The 22,296-nt window shown below is 39.5% G+C and overlaps 1 protein-coding gene across 2 annotated transcripts in view; it reads left to right on the top strand.

The window, feature by feature from the left end:
- vipr2 (vasoactive intestinal peptide receptor 2) overlaps positions 1-22,296 on the top strand; it is a 66,231-nt gene that overhangs the window by 8,769 nt on the left and 35,166 nt on the right. For both annotated transcript variants that reach the window (XM_040038507.1, XM_040038506.1), the window contains exon 2: positions 15,274-15,379. In XM_040038507.1, the coding sequence (XP_039894441.1) occupies positions 15,274-15,379 (106 nt within the window). The remainder of the gene's footprint in view (positions 1-15,273; positions 15,380-22,296) is intronic.

Below are 22,296 nucleotides of genomic sequence, written 5' to 3'. Positions count from 1 at the left end.
GGATTACTCTCATCTACATATACATGAGATCAAAAGATCCCACTCTTTGCAGCAAAAGTTTTCCCCCCTCACTTGGCAGTGAGCACCGGCACATTACAAGTATCCTGAGGTACACTGTGTTTCAAGACTTACTGCCCTTCTACCTCTGTCCTCTGTGTCTAACCATCCTTTACAGTTTTCTCTTTAGTTTCGTTAACTACAGTTGACCTTCAAATGCAAATGATTTGAGATAACTCTTTCTACAGGCTAATCATCATAGACAGGCTAATACACGTGAACAAATGTAAATGTGTGAGTATTTATACTTCATGCAAATGAAAGAAATTCAAGAGTCCCATTTCCTGGTACTCTTGGGTCACTTGTTTAGTCTGCACCATGGCTTGAATTACAGCATTTTAACCTGCCAAAATTAATAAAACCAAGCAGACAAATAAACTCCTGGCATGTGAGCGCAGAAACTGATACATTATAAAATATGTTTTATTTTGTACTTCAAATGTATAAACCAACCGCACTACAGATGTGAATGTGATCCAAAAGAATCCAGTAGGCTCACGCTGTTTTTTTTGAGCATTGGATTCAAAAGCACGCTCATGTTCTTCACAAAGTGTGTGTTATTTATTGTGAATGGCAAATGACAGTCCTAAGCACCTGCTGTATGTGATCACCTACACAGTGAGCTGGCAGGGCTGATCAAGGACATGGGGCGAATGAGAGCCTACCTCAAGGGGGATCAGCAAGTTTCAGCATCCACAAAACCCACACCCCACCCACAATGCTGTGCTCTCAGTGCTGTCATAAAATAATTGATCCAATTAGATCTTTAATATCCATGAATTCAAGCATCTCTTTTCAACAACCAGCAATGAAAGCATCAGTAAAGAAGGTGTATATACAAGCCCGACTCCCACTGTAGCAGTAAGAAAACCTACACACTCCTCTGAAAAAGTACAAACACAACAAAAACAAAAAATAATAAAAAAAAAAAAAGCTCTTTAAGAGGAGACAGAAAAACTGCTCTAAGCCTTTTTTTTCTCCCCAAACACCCCCCACAAGATTCAAGTATGGCTTTGATGTTTCATCAGCATAACATCTCACTGAACATATCTAAAAATACAAACTGCTGCAGAATTGTGAATTCAAACTTTGTGGGTGTAACATGTTTCCAACTTGTGTTTTACAAAGCAGCCAACTTGAAAACAATTAAAATGCCATTTTTGGCACTCAACAGCCTTTAAATGACTCAACATTATCAGTACAGCACACTAAGTGATACACAGTACTGTATAAAACAGCAAAATTAAGATTAGTAGACATAAATGATAAGAATGGGTCCTTCTTCAAACCCAAGAACTTTCTGTTACTGTTAGTTTGAAGGTTGCAGAACCCTCACCCTAACTAGTCGCAGCAGATGGCCCCGCCCCTCCCTGAGCCTGGTTCTGCTGGAGGTTTCTTCCTGTTAAAAGGGAGTTTGTTCTTCCCAATGTCGCCAAAGTGCTTTCTCATAGGGGTTCATGTGAATGTTGGGTTTTTCCCTGTATGCATTGTTGTAGGGTCTACCTGACAATTTTAAAGGGCCTTGAGTCGACTGTGGTGATTTGGTGCTGTATAAATAAAACTGAACTGAACTGAATCAGAGAAGAAGCTTGTTTGTGCAAACAAGTGGAGCACCTGCTGTTGAAACTGATTGTTATAGACAGCGATAACATTCATTCACCTCAACTTACATTAACATCATACTTCTTTTTATACATCTATTTAATGGAGTTTGGGAATTGGTTGATGGGAATTTCTTTTTAGGACATCAGAGGTGAGCTGAACAGTGGTTAGCACCGTTGCCTCACAGCAAGGAGGTCCAAAGTTAGTTGGATCAGGTTAGTTGGTGATCCTAAATTCGCCGTAGGTGTGAGTGTGATTGCAACTGTGGATGGCTTGAAGCTTGTGACAGACTGGTGGCCTGTCCAGGGTGTACCCTGCCTCTTGCCCTGTGGCAGCTGGGATAGGCTCCAGCTCTCCCCTCAACTCCGAATTGGTTAAGTGGAAGAGAATGGATGGATGAATTGATGAAGTTGAGCTTCAGATGATCCACAGGTTGGTTTTCGTTGTGGCTTCTACCACCAGGAGTCACTCTCTACTGATGAAACAGCAGGGATGCTGAAAAACTGAGCAAAAGTTGCAGAATGAGTAAAGAAAAAGTGTGAGATTAGTTTGGAAGCGTGCATTATGAAAAAACTATCACCCTTAAGAGGAAGTGACATCAGCTGTACCAGTAGTGATGTCACTGAATCACAGTGAACCTCTTTCACCTAGAGTGCTGAATTATTTAGCAAATATATTCTTTTATAAAAGTGTAACTGTCTCCTTATCACTGTTATCTTTTTAAAATATAGTTGAGTGCTTTGTCTCTAAGAAATGAAAACCTAGAGCATCTAAACCTCAGAGCAGTGCACACAAGAGTCCACTAAGCGGATGCTGTAAGCTGCGCCTTGATTATTGGTGCTTAGGTGATAATTGAGGTGATTGGTGGTCTTTTCAGAGAGGCAAACCGGATGACTCACTAGTGACTCATGATCCGATCATGTAGCAGTGAAAACAGAAAGCCGCAGCTGCTCTTTCTTATATGGAAATGTATTGACATTTTACTGCCAGGCTGTGTAGAGATAGCGGATCCTGTTGTCAGCGCGCCGCGTTTGACTCTGTTTTCTCTTCAGTAGAGAAATGGCAGAATTGTGTTCCACCTTTGGGATCATAAACCTCTTTTATGTTTTCCACGGTTGTTGAGATAAAGAAGAAAATATTTTTGTAAGGTGTCACAAAGCGAAAGTGTGGTGTGACATTTAAATGAAATTGTAACATTTACAGTTTGGAGACAGAAGATACAAAGAGATGCGTTAAAATAAATAGTGTTTTCAGGTATTTGTGGTTCCACATATTTAAGCTTTTTTTGATCTGGTGACACAGAGCAGGTAATTTCACAAATGGGGAAAGTCGCAGTGAATAACTCAATGATGTAGAAGGTGGACTTGTAGGTATCAGTTCAGGTATTTTATTAGCAAATCAGACGATGGGCAACAAGGTCTTACTGTGGAAAAGTCTGAGGCAGGCAGGTTAGTTTCCAGTGAAGAGATTTTCAGGAGGTCTGGCTTTCTGGCTGGCTGGGTGACATATGAGAGGAATCTGGGGCACAGGAGGAGAGGCGCATGGAAATGATAGGAACAAGCCACGAAGTAAGGAAGCCTTTACTCATAGAGCCTGAGCGTGCTGTTGATATACACTCACACAGGAGGAGCGAGCACAGCAAAAGACTGTGCATGCACTAGCTTTTCACGGTGCCTGTCAATATGCGGTGCAAATAGGCATCATATAAAGTGAAGGAGGCTTTCATTAGGCTGAAAAGAAAATGAAAAGAGCAAAGAGGTAAAAAGAGAGGCCGGATCAGCGATTGCTGGATCACTGGCGTTGGACGATGTGGCTGGTGATAGCAGGATGAATTCTTGAGTGGAAGGAGTCATACTTTGTGCTCAGATTCACTCGATTGTTTAAAAATTGATGCGACGGCGCTTTCAAGTAAAGAAACCAAGTAAAGAAACAGAAAGACAATGACCCAAAACATAACTGGAAGCAACTTAAGAGCTTTTTTTAAGACCAAAAAGACCAAAACCGAGACTTTCGTGACATCCGTGGTTTATAGAGTTCAGTCACTGATGACCAAAAAAGATTTCAAAATGCTTTTCTTGTGTTTCACTTTGGACCCAGTGAAAGTTGCATCACTTTTAAAAGGTTATAATTCATAACTGTCACTGCGCCGATTTTGGCAGACCCTTGAATTGAAGCTGAATCTTTGCACTTCAATCACAGCTTGATTGCTTAATTTCGTATTCATAGCGCGCTACAAAGAGGGGAAATTGTTAATACTGGGTCGTAGCTGGAAAGACTTTACAAAGCACAAAAATGACTTTAGAAACAGTGAAAGTTTTAGAAGACACAGACTGTGTGCGTTTGATGTGAGGTTGTGTTTTGCCAGAAATTCGTTCTCTGTTTGGTTTCTTCATTTGTCCACCCCTTCTGTTCAGTGTCTCTGACTAAGGTTCAAGTTGGAAGGTCTCTGTCATAGTTTTATTTCTTTTTCTTTTAAAAATCAGTAAAATGCAACATTTTACATTCAGTGGGACAGTAGTTGGAAAACCTGAGATAACAGAAAGTCTTTTCTGCTCTTCTTGATCCCTCAGACGATTCTTCAAAACTTATCTCAAACAATTAATATGGTCAGAAAACCCTTAATTTAGTGGCGTTTGAAGTGATTCACCCTTCTTTTAATCTCATTGTAGAGAACTGTTTGTTGTCTTTGTATTTAGGCCACAGCTGAGCAGTGAGGCATAGCCCATTATGAAAAAGCATAGTGCTGTAATTCCTCCCCCTGCTTTAAGTGAAGCACCACCTTGAATCTACACCAGCATATGAAATGCACTATTTGTCTCGCCTTGTACTTTTTTTGACCCGCACTTGCTTTTGCGCTGTGAGCGTTGCAGTCTATTTTTTTAATCTGGTTTAAAATTCAACTGTAAACCAGGCTGGATAAGAGCATCTGTTAAATAGAACTAAATAGGATCAACACAGTTTATTGTCCCAAACACATTTTTTTCCCCACTTTTGTTCTCAGTAATACTCTCAGTTAGAGGATAATATCAGAACAGAATCGCAATCCATGGTCTGAATCACAGTTCTCCTCACAGATTTGGTGCATATCATGTGATCACATTGTTAGTTGCCTGGATCCAAAGCCTGTCACTTCTACTCAAAGTTAAAGGTCCAAGTCACAAATCTCTGGGGTCTTTCCTCGTCCTCCTCGTGTCTGTGTGGGTTCACTCTGGTTGCTTTCGCTTCCTCCCACAGTCTATAGACATGCACGAGGTGCTCATTGGTGATTGGCCACAGTGTGTCTCTTGACTTGTCCAAGGTGTATCCTGCCTCTTGCCAAATGAAAGCTGGGATAAGCTGCCAGGCCCCTGAACTAGACAAACAGATGGATGGATAACATTTAATAGCACAAACTGCAGTATAGAAAGTTACTTTCAGCTTCTCCTTTGCCACAAATGGTCACCACAGTAAGAAACTCCACAGGTTTGATTTGGCAGTTTTACACAAGATGCCCTTCCTGACACGATCCTAAAGCAGATTTGTGTCTCTGCCTGGAATTGAACCAACAAGCTTGCACTTACCAAACAAATGTGTTAACTGCTGCATCACTGGAGGGACCTAATGCATGCTGTATATGAGTGTACATAATGTACAGTGTCAGTTAATTGTATCTAATGCACTCCATCCAGCAGGATAATGCAAAAAGGTACTTAACACCTAAAGCAATGTGAGAAAATATATTTTTTTTAAATTCCAGATTAGCACTTTGTTGTTTGATACAGAGTGTTTGTTCATTGGTATTACTATAAAAATGAATAAAAAGCTGAGTGAGAATGCTGCGTGTGGCAGTGGCGTTAAAATCGCAGTGACGGAGCAACCCTGGAGCAGATGGTGAAGCCTGGTTGGAGCTTTGCTTCAGGGTGAAATCAGAGGTGATTTCTGCAGATTCTTACAGGGTCTTGTTTTATTTATATAACATACATTTGGGGCAGTTGGAAATAAATGAGTGGGAGCCTGCTCCCTCTTTGGTGCTACCTGCCCTGCAGAGCGCCTGTGACCGAGGCTGTGAAGCTTCAGCAGACCCAGTTAGATTTATACTGTATAATGTGATTTTAGCAAAAGCTGCTGAAGTCGAGACCTATTTGGTTTTCTTATCACAACTCATGTTAAAATTAAGCTCCCATGTCACATGTAACTGTGAGATGTTATCAAGTAAACTGTGAGAAACGCAGAAGCTTGACTGAGCTGTGAGTCTCCCCTGCAGTGTGATTACTGTGATAAGGGAAACCACAATCCAACATTTTCCACTATCTGTTTAATTGGATGCACTGCGTGAACCCTTTCTTTTAATAGTCTTTGCTGGCCACAAACACAGAGACTCTGATAAGGACTGTGAACGGTGTTTTCGGACTATCTTGGGCAGCTGTTACACAAACGCAGTTTTCGTTTTGTTAATGTCTGATATCACAGTTGCAGTCGAGGCTAACGTGAGAAATGTGATTCAGGTATCGGCAACATGTCATACAGCAGCACAGTCTCAGGTGTTTTAACTGGTAAAGTAATGGTGTCTGAGATGACTGGGGTGACTGTAAGATGCAGAGCAGGTCACAAGGTTCGATCCCTGGCTGCTCCAGTCTGCATGCCAAATATCCATGGGCAAGGTACTAACACCAAGTAGCTCTCCGATGCATCCATGAGAGTGTGCATGTGTGTGTGTGTGTGTTAAATAGAAAGCTCTGAAGCATAGGGAAAAAATGTGCTTTTGTAAATGAGAGGTGAATGAGACTCTGAGTGCTCGGGTAGAGTAGAAAAGCACTACAGTATATAAGAACCAGTCCATTCATCAAATTGTTCTAGCCAAACTAAAAAAAGAGGTGAAGGTCCCGGGATGTGTTTGATTTATCAGGGATGAATCTCAACTTGAGTCTGAGGTGAAACAAACCATGAAGTGTGCAGAGAGTGTTGAGAGACTGCAGGATGTAAAAGATCTGCTGCTAACGTCTTGGGGTCTGAGTACTGTAGTGCTGCTGGTTCAGAGCAGGTTTTATCTCAGGTGCCTTTTGAGAACCAACCCACAATTTGAGAATTGATTATTATATTCCCTTCACTGGCTGAAGCTGAGATAAGAAAATGATGGCAGACAGAATATGTGTTCAGCATTTGTCGGTCTTTGCTGTCAGTGGCTCTGAACTTTTTGTTGTCTTGTGGTGCTTACTTTCTGAAACAGGCTCCCGTTTTTTGGTGGTGAGACGTGAAACCTGGTTTAGGTTAGGCAGTAGCAGCGACACCGTTAAGGTGGAAAGGCTTATTAGAGATTATTCCTGGCCAAGTAAGACCTGTTCTGACAGCATATTGAGGACATGTAGCTATTTAAGAGGGATGGTAACAATGTTCCGCTCAGCCAACCAATACACAACGAATAAATAAGCAACAATTAATGTCTTCAGAAACAATGTAATATTTTGAAAACAGTTTGACAGCATGAAAGGGTTTTTGTCATAGTGATGAACTGACAGATAATTTAAGCTTTATTCAAGCTATAATAAGGGCTGCTGCATTTAATGGTGTCAGGTTGATTGTGGATCAGACAGTTAATGAAAGTGCTGGTTGAATTGCTTCAGCGATAAGAGATGCTGCCTTCCTGGTGAGGAAGAAGTCTGAGGTTGTGTAGGAAGTAGCCAGGCTTTTTTGTTCTAGCTGACTTTAAAAATCTTTCTTCCTTTTGACGTTTCTGTTTTAAACATGATTTCCTGCTTGGGATGAGTGAAAGAGACGTGATAAGTAATTAAACAGTCCTCATTTTTGTTCTTTTTCACCTGACATTATCAGGGGAAATGCTAAGTTTGTTCTTCAGCTTTTCACCTTTTTAAACTGTGCTGCTGATTTATTTATTTATTTTTAATTTCATGATGTTAACAGAAAGCACACAGTTGGTGAGAGAGTGCATCAAGACATCAGTAGATTTCAGAAATACACTTATGAGGATTATTTTGAAGACATTTTTAGTTTTGTCGCCTTTTCTACCTTCTTCGGTAAAAATGTACCCACTTACGTATTTTCTGTCCTTTGGACATAAATCATCTCCATCTGAAGACGTAATGGCATGTAATCATCAGTTCAGGATTTTTTTCCCTTGTACTGCTACTTATTTAGGCATTAGTTGCAGACATTTGCCAAGCGAAAAATATTTTAAAAGTTAAAGGAATATAGGTAAGTAAAAGCTATTTTTGACATCTGAAGCAGCATGAAGAACAGTCCTGATGCACAGTGCTGTTACAGCGGGTTTGAAACCATCCGTCCATCACTTCTATGTCCTGTTGGTTAGCCATCACCAGTCTGTATCTGGAAGACTTCAGGCTCATAGTTCACAAGCTGGGATAATTTCTTTCTGTTACACGATTGTGCTCCAAGTGTGGCACAAACTGGTGGTATCACCTTTGGTAATACGGGGCTTTCTGTTTTCATCTTTTTGTTCAATGTTGTCTTTACTAAAGCCAAATATATGTCAATTCAACAGACACGTTATTGGTATTTGGTGCAAGCTGCTTGGGTTGCACATTTTGCTCACTGTTTGAATTTTCCTCCATGTTTCCATGTTCCAGAATGGACAGGGAGGAGTCACGTGACAGCACACTTGGTACATTGTTTTAAATCATCTTAACTTTCTGCTTGTGTTTAGTAGTTAGTGTAGTGGGGGAAATAATTATTTGATCACCCTGCTGAGTTTGTAAGTGGCTCACTAACGAAGAAATGACAAGTCTCTAATTTTTATCATAGTTTAATTTTAATGACGTGAGACAGCAGATCGACCAAAGATCCAGAAAAACAACTCAAATTACATGAAAGTTGCAAACTGATTTGCATTTCATCCTTTGAAATAAGTATTTGTATTCTTACAACCCAGGAAGAATTCTGGTTTCCACAGATCAATCAATCAATCAATCAATCAATTACAGATGAAGCTGCATATAAAGCACACTTCTCCACAGAATCAATTTCTTCCAATCCAGCCTCTCCAGCACCGCGGGCAAAGACCAAACAGCCGTCAAGGGGCTTCAGGGAGAAGACTGTAGACATGCAGAGGGCTAGAAGACGGTGAGAAAGTGACAACTGCTGGTTTTATTATTTTGAAGTGGCAGAAATATGAAATGATCATCGGTCACCCTCTGTTCGGCATCCTTGAGGATCTTACTTCATTGGGTGATAATGATCACTAGCTTGTTAATGAGCTGAAGGCAGTTACACAATCAGCAACACATTACGCCCTAATGCACTGAAATCTTGCAGGGCATACAAGAAGAAATATGTACAGGCCGATCTTAAATTTGCTTAATAAGCATCTAAATTATTAAAAGAAGGTGTAGGAGAAAGGGCTGTGGTCAGATGAACCAAAATTGAATTCAGGGCATTTTTGACCCAACGTGTTTGAAGGAAGAATAATGCTGAATATGATCCAAAGAACACCATCCCAAAAGTCAAGTATGGAGGTGGAAATATTATGTTTTGGAGTTTTTTTTCTGCTAAGGAAGAAGGGTGACTTTAAGGAGCCATTGGACGAGGCCATGTACCATGCAAGAACCTCCTGAAAATGAAAAGATGATGCATGGTTCTTCCTATATGACAGCAAAGAAGTGGCTAAAAAAGAGGCTCATTGACGTCATGGGGTTTATTACCTAGTTTTCAGACCTCAGTTCTATATTCTTCCTTCTGTGAAGGAAGCTAAAACCTTGAGTTGCCAAAAAACTAAAGGATTTAGAGTTGCTGTAAAGAGTGGTCCAAAATCCCCCCTGAGATACGCGCAAACCAGCTGACCAACTACAAGAAACGTGCAACTGCTGTGCTTGCAGAAAGGGTTTCTCCACCGAGTACTAAGTCATGTTTGCTTGCAATGACATGCAAATTGCTTTATAACATTTATGTAATGTGTTTTTTCTGAAATTTGGTTGAATTGAAACGACCAAAGAAATTAGAGAGTGTTTATTTCTTATGCAAATGAGCAAACTTTTAGCAAATAATTATTTCCCCCACTGTATTTACAGCCTGCTGGGGAGTTTCTGCTGCTGATTCTGGGAGTTTCTCATACTTCATTAGTTTTCTTTCCTTTTCTTTGTCACTGCAGCTCTTTTACCGCTCGTTCTTGGGGCCAACCTCTGCCATAAAATCAAATTGAGTAAAGGTAAACTCAGGGCAGCATCATCATCTCCTAAAGCTCATTTGATGGTGGCCAGCTAGTGGTGTGCATCACTGCTGATTGAAGCCAGAGCACGAAAACACATTAGGAAAAAGAGCTGATAAGACCGATTCATTAGCATTTAGATAGCTCTGCCATTAACTAAACTGAGACTTTTAATAAAAATTCACTTGCTGTTATTTATTTATTTATTTTTTGCTATTCATTTATGCCAGAACTTATATACAGAAGTGTTTCTGCATTACTTTTTTTTGGTTTTTGGTTTTTACTCAAACACTTCCTTGTGCTTGTTTGTATTGTTGGTACTTTCTCGTTGATCCTTTTGCTGAAAGAACCTCAAAAGGGACAGAATTCTTTGTCTCTTGAATAAAATAAGTTCATCAACCATGATCTGCAGATTTAAGACAATCCAGAGAATATCAAACCAGTGGGAGAAAAATCAAATATCCTATGAAAATTTCAGACACTACCTCAGCAATTTGTTTGCTGTTTGCAGAGCTGTGTGTTGAAAGGGTAATGCCCTTGTTTGCATTTCCTTTGGCTAACTTGAGTTAGTCATTATCATCTACCGATTAGAGTAGATTCTGGATCTGCATCATGCTGGAGGCAGCTTTGTGGAGAAGCAGCTGTCATCGAACCAATTAGTACATCTGCTATAACACAGGTGGTGTCTGCTTTAGCTACCATAGTGGTGTCGTTTGGTCCAGACCAAATATTTCATGAGACATTTGTGAGATTGCCGTGAGACTTAGTGGACGTAAAACAGGTCACCAGGGCTTAGTTCAGTTCAGTGTTTTACATTGCTAAATCATAACATTACCTCAGTGAAATATACTTAAAAGGACAAAGATACTTATAATATAAAATGAAACCAATCAATTTAATGAGTTGGCACCCAGTTCCCTGCCTTGTTCACACTCCACCAGCACTACATTTTCAGTTTGAGCTTTTATTGACATATTACCGCAGCAGCGAGATGGGTGGCGTGAGATTTCTTACAGACGTTCAAATACCAGGAAAACTAATAAGCGCTAAAAACAGACTGCTTTGTGTTGAGGACTAATCAGCAAAAGAACTGGACTGTCATAATGTGCAGGATAATAAGATGCAGGAAGCAAGTGAATTAACACAAGAAGAGACGTTTTTTTAGGCCAGCCGCCAGTGCATAAAGTCTAAAACATGAAGCCAAAACCAGAAGAAGTCACAGAAGAAACAGAAGGAGACGACACCAGGCAGGATAACACACATCATGACAAAGGGTAAAGGCAAGACAACACTTTATATACACACACAGGGTGATCAGGTTAATAAAGATAGCTGGCACACTTTACTGAAGTGGGTTTTACTGTGATGTTTAACATTTTCTCCTGTTGATGCAGTATTAGATAAATCAATTTTCTCCTGCTGATTTTCTTCTAGAGGAATAATTTTATCTCACATTATCTTATCTTATGTTGCACTTGATTCGTGTAGTGCATGTATCCACTGGCTTTAACACCAATCACTTAGTGTGCAGTGGACCAAAAATTACAACAAAAGTACGTTAAGCTCTGCACACTGGCAGAGAGACGAGAGAGACCGAGGGAAACACGAGGAGTTTATTTCTCACTTTCCATAGGAAGAGTAACATGTGTGCTAGCGAGAGATTACTCGGTCACACCTGACCTTGTTCCCAAAGCTTAATTTGTGGATGTAGGTGCATCGATATCAATTGCAAAGATAAAACAGTATTAAGTCTGGTTCTTTATTCCTGATTTCCTCTATTCTTATGCTGCTTGCATATGTGCTTTTAGCAAACAAGGCTAATGGGATATACGAACGAACTAAATGTAACTTAAGTCTTTAACCAGGCAGGAAAGGAAATCAAAGGAAAAAAATAAAATAAAAAATGTGATTTACTGCAGATGTGTGTCAACAAACAGGATAAAAGCAGGTTTAAGACACTTGAGCACTGGCCCCTCTTTTCAAACCTTGGGTGTTTTCTAATTTCTTTTAAGTTTGTCCTAAAGAAATTTAAAAAAAAATGCTGCAAACTTTTGAAGATAACACACCATGGGTCTATGTGAGGTTAGAAATGTTAAACCACGTGCACCTATTGTTTTCTGTGTCTGGCTGCCCAGCATGTCCAGACTCTGCTGTATCTTCATCGCGGTAAACTCATTAATTCGACTTCTTTGTGTCGCACTGTCTAGTTGTTGTATACTTTCCAGCCTGCTGAGTAAGTGAGTGAGCAAATGGTGTGCTATTGGATTTGACATGCCCTGCAATGAAGGTCAAAAGCACTTAGCCTGAAATTGACATGAAAATTTCCAAGGTGTCACCGTGGAGTTTTTGTTTTCAGCATTTGTCCGACATACATACAAACTTCTGTAACATGGAGCATTTGAACTGTCTGGAGCAACTATGATGAATATGTCAGCCTAGCTGTAAAGTATGCTATTCATGCTGCATGTCCATGCACAGCTCTCAGACAGGTGTGGGAACAAGGACCTTACAGGTCCAGTAAGATAGTTACTGCTTATTTATTGTAGTCGTAAATATACATTGATTTAGTGTGTGGTTATGTCTTCCCAACAAATTGATGCACAGTCATAAACTTTGTGTAACCTCTGATGTGTGTGCATAAACATGCCGATATTGTTGTGATTACTTATTGTCAGGAGATTAGACATGTCAACGAAAACACCAGACATTATGATACAGACTTATCATTTGCACCGATGTTTTTTCTAAATTCTGTATGCGAAAAGTGAGCGCGAGAGCCCTCGGTGCACCTGCTCACTGCTGAAGTCAAAGTAAACTTTATTGTCATCTCCGCTACATACAGTCCAGTATATAGAGAGACGAGACGAGGCTCCAGTTACAGCAGTGCAAGTAAACAAACAATAAATATAAGAAGAGTAAGAGGGAGTGTTCGCCCAGGGCGCCAAACCAACTAGGACTGCTACTGACTGTACCTTTAATATGTCTTCATAAGATGAAAAAGCAGAGAGGAAAGAGTTGGCAGACTAAAATGGAAGAAGAAGCGGTTCTGGTTGGAGCACATTAAAGCAACACCTGACATAAATCGACTTACCTGAGTGTGTGAGAGACAAACCGAAGAAGACCAAACCAAAACCATGTCTCCATCCGGACATTAAAATCATTTTTTTTTCAGATGTAAATAGGTGACAGTTTTGCTGGCTGCTGTAACAACAGTTCAGTCTGGTGTATATCCATTTCTTAGAGTTTATCCATTACCTAAACAACTGCTGGCAAGCAAAAAGGCTCTGATGAAAAAGGAAATGATGTGCTGCCTGATATCACCCATTAGTTAGAAGCTTCAAGCTGAGCCTTGTCACTGTTGCCATGTTGGTATTAGGAATGATTAAATAACCCGCTGTAATATAGAGCTTACTGATAACTGAGAGACACTACAAGCTCATACAGTACCAAGCTAGCCTCACCTTTCATCATATCCTGCTTGATTGTGTGTTTACATGGAACCATGATTTACAAAATTAACATAATGTTGGATTTGGATTTTCTAGCCAAAGTGCTTATGTAATATAAAAACATTTCAAAGATACGTAGTGAAATAAAAAATGTTAAAGGTTTCGTCACTCATGGACTTTTTTTCTTCCTTTTTTGGACTCATCAGCACGAGTGGTGCGGGAATGTTTTTGAACTGTCTACTGATTCAGTAAAAGGACTCGATGTTACAATCCCTAACAATGCATTGCTTTAAATGGAGAAAATCTTGAGGGATGGCTGTTATGAGGAAAGGCAGCCCAGAAACTTTACCAGTGGCACACATCGTTGTGTGCCTCAACTTTCAGTCTTTCACCCAAGCTAATCTGCTAAACTAAGACTTTCTATTTGTGTGTTTTCTGGTATATTTGTTCATTCATGAGGTGTAAGATCTGTCAAAGACAAAAATAGTGCATGCTGATGGGAATACTCAAGCGTTTACTATGTTTTGTACAACTTTTATTGGTTTCCACCTTTACATGCATATCAAATGTTTCTGTGTGTTTGACCTCACCCTTTGTCCAGTAAATGAAGTGTTTGGTTTTAGTCACATTACCGACAACTTTCTGAAACACGTCCGTCATTCCCACGTTCATTTTTAGCTGCGTTCATCTCAGCTAATTTGGTTTGACAGGAGACTTTTGAGTTTGTTTTTGAATAATAATCTATTGCTCACATTTGGATAATATTCTGTGTTTGATGCGTCAAATCACAGTTCAGCTGCCACTTCAGGCTCATAGTTGTGTAAGTCTGTGTGCATGCTTGTGTGTGCTGTCTGGATGATGCCCAGCCTTGCTTCATGCCAGGGGATAAAAAGCTGCAGCCTCTATGGGAGATTTTGACTGAGTGATGGACATTGGGAGCTGTTTAACAACTGTTGATCCCATTAAAGAGCAAAATTAGAGAAATGACACGTAGTCGTAAAATACTTGAATTGGATATTTTACTCTGAGGTAAATCTATATTCAAAGTGATATGAATAAAACTTTGCGTAAGTGTTAAAATTTAAAGTGTTTAATTTGTGCTGATTCAGTAAAAGCAACAAATTAATTGTTAATGGTAGTTTTTCTGTGTTGTTGATGCAAGAACTTTACTTGTGTAACTGCAGTAACGAGGCTGTGGAGTTTACATGAGTCAGTGATACTACTGAAATCAGATCAGACACAGACACAGACACAGTGCAGAACATGTTTGATTACAGGTGCTATTACGACTTAAAATATAGAAGATGGTTATTCATTTGTCATGTGCCGTTTGGCTCGATCACAATTTCCTCCTCAGGATTTACGCGCTGTTGATTCATGTGCCTCTCCTCTGTTTAAACACACACAAATATTAAGAGAGGGAGTGCTGGCTGGTTGGTTTAAGCAGCTTATCTTGACCTTCTGTTCATCTGTCTATCATAACCCTCGCTCTCCTCTGTGTATGAGCTTATAACACTTTCATCCATCTCTAACGAACTTGAAGAAAAATGCAAACACATTGTGTAAAATAAATATTGCAGATGGTTTGGAATAATATGTTTTTGGCAGTGTTGTAAAATGACTGTCTTCTGAAGTGCCAGAGTCCTCATTGCTCCTTGTAGTTTTATTTACAAATTTCTTATCTTAAGCAGCAGCAGATCTGGATTGTGTATATGCAGGAGCTTGCTTGCATGTGCACAGTGGACATGAGGGGATTGTCTGCCATTAAAGCATTATTCTGTCAGATGGATGTAAAAAGAAAATGCAAATAAATTCCAAAAAGTTTCTCGGTAGCTGCTAATATAGTTGTTGCCACGTGTGTAAGAAAATGTGTTAAAGACAGTGTATAACAGTTTTCATCTTTGTTGATATGGACACCTGATTTCCTTCACACTCTCAGACTGTTTTAAGGTTGACATAGCCTAAATATTTAATCTACAATTTGTATTCTTTTTATTGCTTCCACTGCAGGTTGACGGCCGACATCCAACCTGTAACTTCCTGCTGGAGGTGGAGAGAGACCAGGCCGAGTGCATAAAGAAGCTGAGGGAGAAGCAGGCCAACAGCAGCTATAAAGGTCACAATCACTCAAAGCACAACTGTTAGAAACCAGATATCTTCTAACAGTAACTTGGAAAAATTTTGTGTAGCTGGACAGAATTTTTAAATCCGGCTTGTTTCAAGCATTAACGTGGCCGTTGTGGCTCCACGGCTCATGCTAATGTTGCGTTTTCCCCGACAACAGGTGTTTGAGGAAATACCAAAATGAGCTCCCTCGATCATCCATTATGCTGACTGCATTAGGGATCAACATCTGGTGCAACTGATCTAATTATCCTGCGTATTCATTCATGCACACCGGTTTGCTAACACCTGTGGCTGTGGAAAGCTTTCACTCTGCAGAGCGAGTCTCTAAATACTAAAGGAAAGAAAATGAGATAATTCATGGGAAGCAGCACAAATTGTGTAGATGTTAATTAACAGTGTTTTCTGTTTTATAAGCCATGACATCCTGATAGGTTATGAACCTTCAATGAAAGGCTGATAAACCCAAAGGTGAACTATGAGTGTCATGCTGCTGTAATAAAATCAGCTTATATAAGCTTAAAAGCTTATATAAATAAGCTTTATAAAGATTATGATCTATTTTAAGATGGTCAACATGAATGTAAGGTTTATCATAACTCACTTTGCATTAGTTTTGCACATTGCTCTACTGCCCAGCCTTTAAGACTGTCATTAATTAAAAGGCAGGAGTTATACTGGATCATGTCTCCAGTGGGAAGAGGAAATGTCAGCAGACGGGATGAGAATGTGACAAGCATTTCATCTCGTTTTATAGACTTTTCTTTAACATTACAAGTAAAATGTTATTTTTACAGGCTGTCCTCTGTATGTGAGTGATATCAAATAGCATCATAGCCGATGGAGTTAAGTTTCTGATGTGTTCTTTGTAATTTACTGACAAAGTTTCAGCATAGCAGACCCTCATCAAGAACATTCACTGTCACATCAAAGAGCCTTGTCTAAGTAAAGTCTTGGTGCACTGCATTTTCCTCCCTAAGTCTGTATAAATTTCTCCTTTCCTTTCTTTATGAAGGTTTTCATCAAAGTGAAGGAAAAGTTATCAGGAAAAAGTGATGGGGGGAATCTTTTGGACTATCTGACCTCTGGCACGATTTCCAAGATTGTTTTCTGGGATAATTATTTTTGCCGCGTTTGCCCTCTTGAATGGTGAGGACACAGAAACTGAAGTCACATCTGCTGGTGCAAACTGTGCTTTCATGTAGTGGCAGCTCTTATTTCTTTGATTCAGGTTTTGACTGGTATAGGAAACATCTTCTTCTATACAAGTGCTAATACTGAGGTTTTGCCTGTCGGTGGCACTTCTTGCTGCAGCGAGTATTCGCAGCTTAATGATTGGTATAAATGTTAAAGAGCTGTGGCAACGTCACTATTTGGAATTTATTTGTATTTTATATTTTTGATTTTTTGCCCAGGATTGATTAAATAGCTTTAGTTGTGATAAATTCCTTCATTCTTATCATGAAACTAAAATTATTGCTAACCAGCTAATTTCCTGTCCTTCCTTTCCTTATTTGTAAGCTAACCGGGTTCCACTGTGCAAAAGTTATTCATATCATTTATATCATTCAGCTACTTATATAGTGTGTCTCTTGTATTGTAGTTGAACAACTCCAGCTCCAATGCAGCGTTTAGTACAGCAGTTCTCCTGGCGGTCCTTAGAAGGAAATCCCTCAGGCATTTAGCTATCGGGTTATCAGTAATTTAGTGTTTGCTTTGAGTCAAACTTTCAAATGAACTTTTATAATTATTCATTTTCTTTTTATAAAGTTGAAGTTTTGCTTTTTGTTCCACTGAAATAGGCTCAGATAAAGAGAAAACATTTGCAAAAGTAAACCCTGCAGTCTGAAGGCTGATATGCAAAAGCATGAAGGACCCTGCATACAGTGTGTACATGTAATCACACCACGTGAGAACATGATTAGATCTCATAACGCAGTTTAAGCCCATATTTTGTCTTCTGTCCAGCCATGTTTTCTACACAACACGAAAAGCTTTCGTAAAGGTCACTTAGCTTTCACCGAGTGCACTGAAAATCTGTGCAATCTCTGCAGCTGGGAATGGATTCACACGAAATCATTCCTGAATTAAATCACGACAGATGTGTGATTGTTTCTGCCAAATTCAGGAAAAAAACGAATCACAAATTTAGCCTGTTATCCTGAAGTATAGACTGCTGCTCAAACTTTTGGGTTACTTTGTGATCTAAAATAAAAATGACAAATAATCATTTATTTTTGTAAGGGCTGATTTTCTTCCAGTGGCACATTGTGCTACCTAAAATTTAACTTAAATAAATTAAGTTAGTTAAGTGTCTGCAGCCTCAGTGCCTGCGGGTTCAATTATAGTGTTGAAATGGCCAACTATCCATCTAAACTTGAATCAAACAAAACAAAAAAGAAAACAGAGACTTACCCCTCACAGGTCCTGATTGTAATGATTATTAATCTCACTGTTGAATAAAGTTTTGTTTAAGGGCAGTTTCCCATATGAAATATCTTTAATTTCTGTTTTGAGGAAAATTTTAACACAGTAATTGAATCCACAGAGGCTGATGCATGCAATGACCAGATTTAGCCCAGAGGACGATAACCATGGACGTCTGCTGCTCAGGGAGCTGCTGTGGTGGTTCAACAAAAGAGAAATGCTTCTTTATTCTTGATCCTTAGAGTTAAACACAGTAGTAAATCTTTTACTATAATAATATATTAACAAGTGCCACCATTAGCCTGTGGGCCACGCTTTGACACCCTGAAATTAGACTGAGATAGATAAACGTGCAAAGAGTAGAACATAGAGAAGGTTTAAACGCTTGGGGAAAAACATCTGAAGCAACAGACAGTTCACAAGAGAGGTGAAGACGAGAGTGGAGCAGGGCGGAGACGAGTGTCAGGGGTGATTTGTGACAGCAACGAGGCATTTTCTTCAAAAACATTTTCTCCAAAAACACCCAAGCGCTCTTCTGAAACCCAGACTTGCTATTAATTTATTATCATTTGATTACATGAGTTTGTGTGTAAGTTTTTCTGCCAAGGATCCTGCAGGACGCTGTTGTTTATCATTTACAACACAAGTTTGACTTTTATTGATGTGACAAAATAATCTTACCTCAAGGTTTGGTCGGGTCTCTTGTCTGAAGATCGTAAGATATTGCTTCTGGTGGTCTTTAATAATAGTGCTGTCAAGAGGAGCAGGTTTGAAAAATGTTTGAACCGACTGAGAACAAGCCTCTGTTTTGGATATGTACACAACACTGACTGGTAGCTAAGAATTAAACTGCAAAACTTTTGTAATACCCCTTGATTTAAAGCTGAAAGTCTTCAGTTCTTTCACGCATTGATTTCCTTTGAAGTCCTCTGTGGTTGTGTACAAAGACTTCTGCCTTGATGACCTCACTTTGGACATGGCCAGGCTAACAGTTCTGTTCTCTTTTCATCAGTGCTGCATATAAAAGCAGCTCAGCAGTTTTCCCAAATGTTGACTTATGCTTTCAAAATAGCTGATTAGTCTCACCCAGACTTTATCTTCCTACGTGCCCATCTGCAAAAGAGGCTAATTACCACAGAAAATACACCGAATGTGGTCCTCTGATGAAGTTCACAGCTCAGAAAGTACAAAACAGAAAGGAGTCGAGAGAAAATTGAAGAGAAAAGCCTTTAAAGAGCTTTTGATTATATATTTTTGTTGAACTAAACTAAGTGTAAAGTAAGCGTTTTTAATGATCCATAAAGAAAAATCCACCACTTTTACATAAAAATAATGAGAAATACTGGACTGAGAGTTGGTGATATAAAAATCTCTAACCTCTTCGCCCCCGAGCCACATGAAACATAGTGAGGGATAGTGAAAAAGTCGAATCATCCGTCATCCGGCCACCGCAGTCAAAAATGTAAACAGATGGAGACAGTTTATGTGTTTGAACCTCAGCTGGGACATACTCAATACAACATTGTAAATCTGGTGATGTATTTTAATGTTCTGAGTGAATAGTTTCTATGCAAATCGTGTCAGATGTTATAATAATATACAGTACCATTAACGTCATAACATTTGTAGCACACGTGTTTCAAATTTTGAAGTATATCAATATTAGTCCGACTCCTCCTTTAGTCTGCTTAGAGAGAGGAGGTCCATAAGCTGACCAAAAATTAAAATAAATAAATAAACAAATAAAAGAACTCAGCTGCAGGATAGTCCCCCTCCCCATCTTGATAAATTGAGACTGCATGGACCACAGATTCGAATTCCTGGAAATCTGCAGAACAGTCTCTCCTGGTCTGCAGGCGCAGCAACTCTTACACTTTCTCAGAATCCTGAAGTAAAGCTCTGGTGACCTTTAACCGCTCCACAGTAGGAAATGTCTTAACATACTGCCTCACATTGTGGTGTGCTGTGGTATGCTGGATGCTCAGTGGTGACTAAAAAAAGGTCTACAGAAGGTCATCGATATGACCTAAAAAATAATTGGCTGTCCTCTTGCCTCTCTCCGAGACACTGGAAACAAAATTCTACTTCTCTAGATCCCAGAGTATTGTTCAGTCTGCTCTCACCTCCCCTGCCACATGTTTGAGTTACATGTCACTCATCTCTATAATATTTTATTATATTTTATGCAATATGTCACTTCACATGCCAATACCATGATTCGTGCAATAGCCGTGGGCAGGGATACATGTGGTATAGCTACCTCTTTTATATTGTGTACAATTTATTTAAATGCAATTTATATAACATCATATTGCAACAGTGTAACTCTAATGCATGGAGCAGGGGTGGCACTCTCATCCAGTCTCATTACATCCTGTATATAATGATGTTTTTTAAACAATAATAAACATCAACTCTGCATGTGTCATTTAAAATGGCAGGATCATTTTATTACATTTAAAAATGGTTTGATTCTGTAGCAACCGGTGAACATTTTTTGTGAAGAACCTAAGCTAGGTTTATGCTGCTATAAAAAAAAAAAAAAAAAAAGCTCAATATTGTAACTTCCTCGAGTCATGAAATGTCTTAATAGAATAAGAATAATAATCCGATGGGTATTCCTTTCAATCCTCCACTGGGAAATCACCAAAAGTTGATTCTGTTCATCTGGACGTCACAAAACGCAACGTCCAGATGAACAGAATCAACTTTTGGAGATTTACTTTCCTGGATGATTGAGAATGCATCAAGACCCCCTCCACTGGGAAAGTGCAAGCAAGTATACGAGGAACGATGCCGACGTCACACATACACTTACTGACCATTTTGTTAGGTACACCTGTTCTTCTGCTCATTAATGCAAATGTCTAATCAGACAATCACATGGCAGCGACTCAACAGATGTAGGTATGAAGACATGGTCAAGACAAGCTGATGAAGTTCAAAACAAGCATAAGAAAGGGCTATAAAGGTGATGTAAGTGACTTGAAAGATGGGCTGGTCCGAGTATTAAAGAACTGTTGATATGTTATGATTTTCCAGCACAACTGTCACTAGGCTTTACTAAGAATCCTCCAAAAAATAGAAACTTTCAGGTAAGTGGCAAAAATACTTTATCAGCTGTAAGAGAAGGACTGCTTTGAGCTGATAGGAATGCAAAATTGCTCAAACAACCACTTGTTACAACCAAAGTTTGCAGAAGAGCATCTCTGAATGTGCAACACATTGATCCTTGAAGCAGCAGCAAAAGACCGCACCGATTGTCACTGGGTAATCGCTGACACGGGCAGTCTTGTCTGCTAAGAAATGAGAAACTGAGGCTACGGTTCGTAAAGAATCAGCCGAACTGGACAATATAAGGTAATATTTCCTGATCCCATGAGTCTCAATTTGTGCTGCGACTTTCGGATAGTACTGTCAGAATTTTCTGTAAACAACATGAAAGTATGGAGGCCTCCCGCCTTGTACTAAAGAGACAGGCTTGTGGTGGTGTAACGCAATCAATCTCCATCGCCTTTTTTTGCTTTTCTTGACATACTTTGAGCCCCTAAGTACCAACACCATAGCCCACCTGCGTGTTGATGTCCATCCCTTATGACCACAGTGTACCATCTTCTCAGTGAAAGTCACCAGATCCAACAGAAGCACATTTGAAACGTCTCCAGTGATGTTTCTATTAGCCAGAAAATCTTGAGCAAACTTTCCCTTTCCATCATTAAAGTTTAAACTACGCATCTATGTCTAAAATGCACAAAAGTCTGCATGCATAATGCACAGTTTGTCTATGAAAAGCTCATAAAAATATTATTTTGTTATGTTCAAGCCCAAAACAGTTTGCACAGCATTGACGAGTCTGACTTTCCTCATCTGTGATGCGAGTTTGGACGCTCCTGCTGTGTTAATTAAAGCTCAATGACACGAACGAGAACAAAGATTTAACACGGCTGAAAACCTCTGCGGGGTCAAATCTGCTGGGGAGAGCAGTTTTATTATAACTAATCTCTCAGGATCTTATCTGATGCTGTAGCCCCGCTAATGTTTTGACACAAAACAGTTGACATTTAACTCGCTCAGCCCTGGTGAAAACCAAGAATCTCACATTTGACCTTTAAAAGTAGCAAAAATGTTTCTAAATGGACCTTAAGTTTAATTTGATTCTGAGGTCTATGCTGAGCCCTTAAATAACATTTCAATAATATATACTGTAATACACATGATTGCCCTCTGTCTGTCATCATATTTAGTGTCTATCCTCAGCGTTAGTTAGCCTATTTTTGGGTTACTTCCACTCAACCTGGTCAGCAAACATGGGTGGCTGTGTCAGCTGGGGGACATGAGCCACTGCTGGTCCCAAGTCTGCATAAATGGGGATGGCAGTATCATGATGGGCATCAGCTATGCAGATATAGCCGCTGTGACGACCTCTCTAAAGAACGAGGCATGAAAAAAGAAGACCATTTCCAGAGTTATGATGACTATTTT

This window comes from Simochromis diagramma, unplaced genomic scaffold (genome assembly GCF_900408965.1).
Source record: "Simochromis diagramma unplaced genomic scaffold, fSimDia1.1 OVJJ01000247.1, whole genome shotgun sequence".
Taxonomy (NCBI): Eukaryota; Metazoa; Chordata; class Actinopteri; order Cichliformes; family Cichlidae; genus Simochromis; species Simochromis diagramma.
The sequence above is the reverse complement of the archived record's forward strand: the minus strand, read 5'-3'. Positions and strand labels throughout refer to the sequence as shown.